The sequence below is a fragment of the Vigna umbellata genome, chromosome 5, assembly GCF_029865625.1.
Source record: "Vigna umbellata cultivar VRB3 chromosome 5, Vumbellata_1.0, whole genome shotgun sequence".
In the NCBI taxonomy this organism is placed as follows: domain Eukaryota; kingdom Viridiplantae; phylum Streptophyta; class Magnoliopsida; order Fabales; family Fabaceae; genus Vigna; species Vigna umbellata.
In genome coordinates, this window is record NC_142169.1 from 57,329,709 (window position 1) to 57,335,708 (window position 6,000).

Genomic DNA, 6,000 nt, shown 5'->3' on the forward strand with positions numbered 1-6,000 from the left:
GTGCATGAATCTTATAACATGGCAGTTGATGCATGCTGTGGATTTAGACCATCATAGAGGTCCAATGATTTCTTTGCATGTTAGGTATCAGGAACAGTCAGGATGAACTTCACATTTTTGTTCATGTTGACCTGGTAAAAATTAAATGTACCATGTTTTATGTTGTTCGGACTCCTTTTTACAGAATAGTACATCTTCACATTGCAACAAGTGCACAATTCTTCCACTGTAGGATATGAAATCGGGTTCTGGTACTGAAATATTTTTTTTTTATCACTGGTCAGAATTGTATAGTTTTTGTCAATGAAATATTAAATTGGTAATAGTAATGATAAGACATCATTTAAATATTATTTTTCTTTAAATAGAGTTACAGTGCCGTCTAATCAACATACCACAAACATACAGCTCAGTTAAGCTTAATTTAATTCTAGTATGGGAACTGCAGAAAGCCATACTGTCTGTTTGGCAAATTCTTGAACTTGTAGTACACAACAATAAATTTATTAACTACTGATGCTTTCTTAACCTTAACATTGGGGTAGATCTGGCGGTGGAGGTAGTACTGACTGTGAAAGGCCGACTCCATTTTCTACCAGAAGTGCCATGCCCAAACCCCAATTCAGATGTGAGTCTATGTGGCAATGGATGAACCAAATTCCTGATTTGCATTAGTGAAAGAAAACCATGGAATAGATTAATATGTGATGCTGGTACAAACTGCAGAAGCAAAGTTTTACAGTACTACAATACGTTACCTGGATTGTCAGCCACAAAACGAATAGCCACCCATCCTCCAGGAGGCGTTCCAATGGTGTTCCTGACAGGTGGGTCTACAAGATTGAACTTGAGTGGATCAGTAGCTGGGTTGAAGTTGCCAAAACCTGAACCGACTACAAAGAAGTGGAATCCATGAACATGCATAGGATGTTCCTCTGTGGTCACTATGCTTGTGTCTTGCAGAACAATTTGCATCTTCGAGCCGTACTTCACCTTGTAGAGCTTAGTTCCCCGTGAAGGTGTCCATAGCCCCCTTGGTACATTCCCAGTATAATCAAATTGTACAGGGGGAACAGGGGGAAAGTCTGTGGTGAAGACACCGGGTATTCTTTCATAGTACGCTTGCATTAAGGAGGTGGTTCTTGGGAGTTCAAATGATACATTGTTCATGCTGGCTGTGAAGCGGGTTCCGTTCGGTCCTTGACACCGGGGACTATTAGGATTCGTGCAATTGATTAATCCCAACCCCACTATGAAATATAGATTCACATCAACTTTCGTAAAGACTTTAATCTGAGTAAGCCCTCTAATCCTAGCAGTGAAAGCAGTTGCAGTGGCAGTGTCGTTGAAGGCAGGCAAAGCTGGCAAGACTGGCCTTGATCTGTTTTGGCTACTGCGTCTAGTAGATCTGTATTCTAGGATTGCAGTGGTGGTGGTATTGTCAAACGGAGCATTCACAGCAGATTCATAGGCGCGTGCTGCCATGTAGTAGAGACCTTGGGGTTGATCAGCAGTGACTAGGACATTGAATGTCTGACCAGGTCCTATCATGAGGACTGTGGTTCTAAAGGGCTTGGTATATGCTGCATCTGTACCAACCACAGTCATGCTGTGGTTGGCAATGGAGAAGAAAAGTTCTTGATTGAGTGCAGTGTTGATGATTCTCAACATAATTGTCTCCCCAGCTTCTACTGGAACACGCACAGTTCCTGCATTGTGTGTTCGTTACATCAATGAATCTGGAACCTCTCTCAAAATATAACTGCTTTTAAGTTAGTTAAGAATTTAACCTTAACCGTATTCAGCTATGCTTTCCTTTTTAAGACTTTATTATAATAAAAATAAACTTTAAAGGTTCAGAAAATCTGCCATTTGAAAATAAGTTATCAATCATTTTAATATCCTTTTCAACCGTTAAGGAATGCTGGCACACACTGAGTAGTAATTTTCACACCTTGGCTTGAGCATCTGTAAAGATCACCAGGTTGCCCATTAGTGGTATATGCAACAGATGAATTTGGAGGTAATCCTGCAAAGTCTGCCTGCCTTTGGAGAAACACAATATCCGAATCAAACCATTGCCCTGTGGCAGCAACACGGTAAAACTGTCATGACACTAAATGAGAAGCTCATTCGCATTTTAAATGTTTTTCTCTAAGGTATAGTTTGTTCACAGTGGAAGGAGATTCATTATTCAAGTGAATTGAGCAGAAGATGATTTTAGAGATGTACCAAGAAGGAGGGGAAATTCTTGCTTAGGCACAGAGAAGGGATAGGCAGAACCCAATCTGGGATGGATGATGAAAGCTCCATAAACAGTGGCTCTCAGGAAGCCAGTATGAGCATGCCACCATAATGTCCCTTCCTGATCCCTGATTCTAAATCGGTATGTGTAACTTCCCCCCGGTTGAATGGGACACTGTGTTACATAACTCGGCCCATCTGCCCATGGATTTCGCAGCATCCTTAACCCATGCCTGATGCACATAACCCATTATCACTTTGTGAGGAAGATCAGATTTATGCTCCAGGAGCACAGTAAATTGGTACATGGACCAAGTATGTATCAATAACATAGTATATCGACTTATGGACCAACTATTTATTGTTACATTAGTGTGGGGAAAAGTTCTGACCGAAGAGTATGATATTCAAGCATTAGTTCCATGTGAAAGTGAAAGAGAAAGATGATGCTATGTACCAGTGGATGGAGATGTTGTACTGTGCTGCATTTACTACTTTGATTATCACAAAATCCCCGTTTCTAGCTTCCACTGTTGGCCCTGGGAACTGCCCATTGACAGTGATTATGCTTTGGGTTTTGCACAGCCTCGTCACTTGCCTAGCTTGAACCTATTTCACTCAAATTATGATGGAATGATAATTACTAAAGACCTCTAACCATATTAAAGAAATGTAGAGAATAATTCATGATATAATTGAATCAGAACTTACAACAAATTCATGGAAATGTAACTCCGTAGCCGAAGCCAGGGAAGCAATGAGAGCAAACAGGGCTAGTACGAACCAAGAACAACATGGCTTACCAAGGAGGTGGGAAGTCTTCATTGTTGTTCTGGTTTTGTTTAATTGTGTTTCTTGTGTTGAAGGGGGTTTGTTTTAAAATGCAGCTATTTTGTAGACTTATAAATAGGGAAATGCCTGGAAAGAGAAATACTTCTGTTGAGTCATTATATTTTAGTCAACAAGGTTCTTAATATTTAGTAATTAGTCTAACAAAGTAGAGGACATGCATGGTGCACAGAGCAATCAACTGTAGAATGAATGCTAGATTGTGTTATTTTTAGATGAAAAGAGACGGAAAAGATTAGAAATACATCTTTAGTTAATAAATGTGTTTTCTTATGGTAAGATACTTGCAATCTTCTAAGCAGGTCCATCAAACTATGTGTAGGAAAATAGAATGATTAGACTCAACCAAACCAATATTTCCACATCTCATTACTGAGAGAGAAAGGAAGTTTTCAATATTTGTTTTGCAAGGGTACATAATTCTTTATCTCAATAATTAAGAGTTTGGGAGCAAATTTATAATTATCTTTTAACTGTCTTCATTCATATTTCTTTTAAGCTAGAGAAGGTTAATGATTTTCAATTTTCATCACTCCTATTTCCATTCCCCGATTACTGAGCAATGCATTATTCAGTTGGTCAAAACCAGAGTAACAATTAGCTAGAATCACAGTTATTTAATTAATTTTTCGGGTGCAGTCTCATTAGCAGTGAATGATGATATTGACCCTGAACTTAAATTGGAAGTTGTAACCTAAATAATGTACTACAGAAGAGGAGCAACATGAGTTAGGATACATATTGGTTGATGCAATACCATATTTTACTTCAGTTTGTCAAGCCTTGCAGTAATGTTACCAGAAAAAAAAATCCACTTCTAGTGTAAAATGTGCATACTTAACATTCTCCTTTTAATTAACTTATGCCTTAATTGGTTCTAAGTTATGAATATTTCTTTTTCTTGTTTTAATCTCAAAATAAAAAGTTTAGTAATCATGCCATGTGTCTTATGGTAAGAATCATACTCAAATGAAACGATGGACATTATACTTCAAAATTGTTGCCTAATTATAGCAATTTATGTGATTATAAATTGGTTCTTCTAATTTGATATACACGACTAATGGATCTAGCAATGGCTTGATTATGTTGATAATAGAATTTTAGATTTGATTCAACAATCCAAATGCTAATACGGTAAGCGGATAAAGGCTGGCTTAGTTGATAAAGACATGACTCGTATATAGTTTAAATTCTTTTGTTAATAATAAATCTCTGTATATTTGTAAGCCCTTTGTTATGACTTTTATGCTGAGATTTTGTACATGTTGTTATTTGGTCTAGATATATTAGAAAACATGAGATAATAAGGTTTATTAAGCTTCTTTATTATTAACTAGTCTAAATTTACTTTTATTTTAATAATATTCATATGTCATAATTAATTTTGATAGTTTAGTATTATATATGTTTATTATTTATAATAAAATATTTATTATTAACTACACTCTTATTATATATTTAAGGTAAGTATTATTCCAATAAAAACATATTATATATTTGAGGTAAGTATTATTCCAATAAAAACATAGATTTATAGTATATGTTAATTTTATAAATACAACTAATATTCTTTAAAAGGGAAATACTCATTTCATAATCATGCATACTCATTATATTCACAAAGGTCTTAAAAATAATAAAGAATTTCATTCCCACCAACAAATGTTTTTAAAGTCACCATTAAGATCTTACCTATTAGTAAATACACGTTTAATAAGATCAATACTTAACTCTCGTACACTTCTATAAATAAATAAAATAAATAAGAAACTAATACAATATTTATTGAAAATTATAAAATCAGGCGAAGGAGATTACTAAATAAAATACAAAATCCATTACATTTTTTTATTTTCAACAAAATTTAATCAATAAAAAAAAAGCATTCTCTAACATTTGTAAAGAAAAATATATCGTGGTGAAGATTGAGATTTTGTACATATAAACCTGAGAGTCCCCATTTCCTTTATTCTGAGACAGTGGCATATGGTAATAACTTAAGCTGGGAAAAAAGAAAAGCTAAGAAGAAAGAAAAAACAATAAGGCAATTAAGATGAGTTTGAATTTTTAGATTTTGTTGGGTGGTTAGAAAGAACACTGTTTCTTTTGTACGGTTTAAGTGTACAGAGTACAAAAAAAGTAGCAGTGATGAGAAGTCGTGGATGATTCCAACGTACAAGTGGCAATTGTTTCTATCATTTCATGCCACAATTTAAAGAAGTCATACCACTTTTAAGACCATACTCCTTCAAATACAATTGTGCCATTTTCTCCTCTCAACCACATTTTTTTATATCACCAAACTAAGGACATTGTTTGGTCCAATCCAACTACCAACTTTCCAGTTCTGAGTTAGATTAACTAAAACAATTTTTATTATAATATTTGTTAACATATCAACGAAATAAGTTTGATTAAAAATTTTATGATAACAAAAAAAAATTAAGTAGATTAACATATCAACGACTTGTAATTGTTAATTATATAATTAGAATCTTTAATGCTGTTTTGGGCAGAAAAATAAAAATAAAATATTTTTTAAAATTACGAAATTAATTTTAAATTTGGAAAAGTAAAAAAAATGTTTATCCAAAATTTCGGAGACTAAAACATGCTTAAACAGTTTTCTATCAAGTTCTATAATAATTTGGTTTTTATATTATATATTTATTTTACTCAATTGGAATAGAATGAATATTAATTTTTTTTCATTTGACATTACGACGTTTAGAAGATGTCACCGTGTCAAAATTTATATAAAATTAGGTGTGATTTTTTTTGCTATAGTAGACTCTTTCACATTTTTATTATTACCACTAAATCCGCTTGCATTTTATTTTTTTCTTTTTACTGTTGACAAGTTTTCTTATTCTTTATTTGAAAAAATAATTTTTTATTCTAAAA

General features: G+C 33.8%; 1 protein-coding gene across 1 annotated transcript; it reads right to left on the reverse strand.

The window, feature by feature from the left end:
* Positions 1-329: 329 nt before the first annotated feature.
* Positions 330-3,140, reverse strand: LAC3 (laccase 3). Its single transcript, XM_047291850.2, has 6 exons — positions 2,956-3,140; positions 2,702-2,853; positions 2,233-2,477; positions 1,955-2,083; positions 759-1,709; positions 330-661 (listed from the first exon to the last, which is right to left on the reverse strand). Exons 1-6 carry the CDS (start codon positions 3,067-3,069, stop codon positions 531-533), a joined length of 1,722 nt encoding a protein of 573 aa, XP_047147806.1. The 5' UTR covers positions 3,070-3,140; the 3' UTR covers positions 330-530.
* Between the last annotated feature and the right edge of the window lie 2,860 nt (positions 3,141-6,000).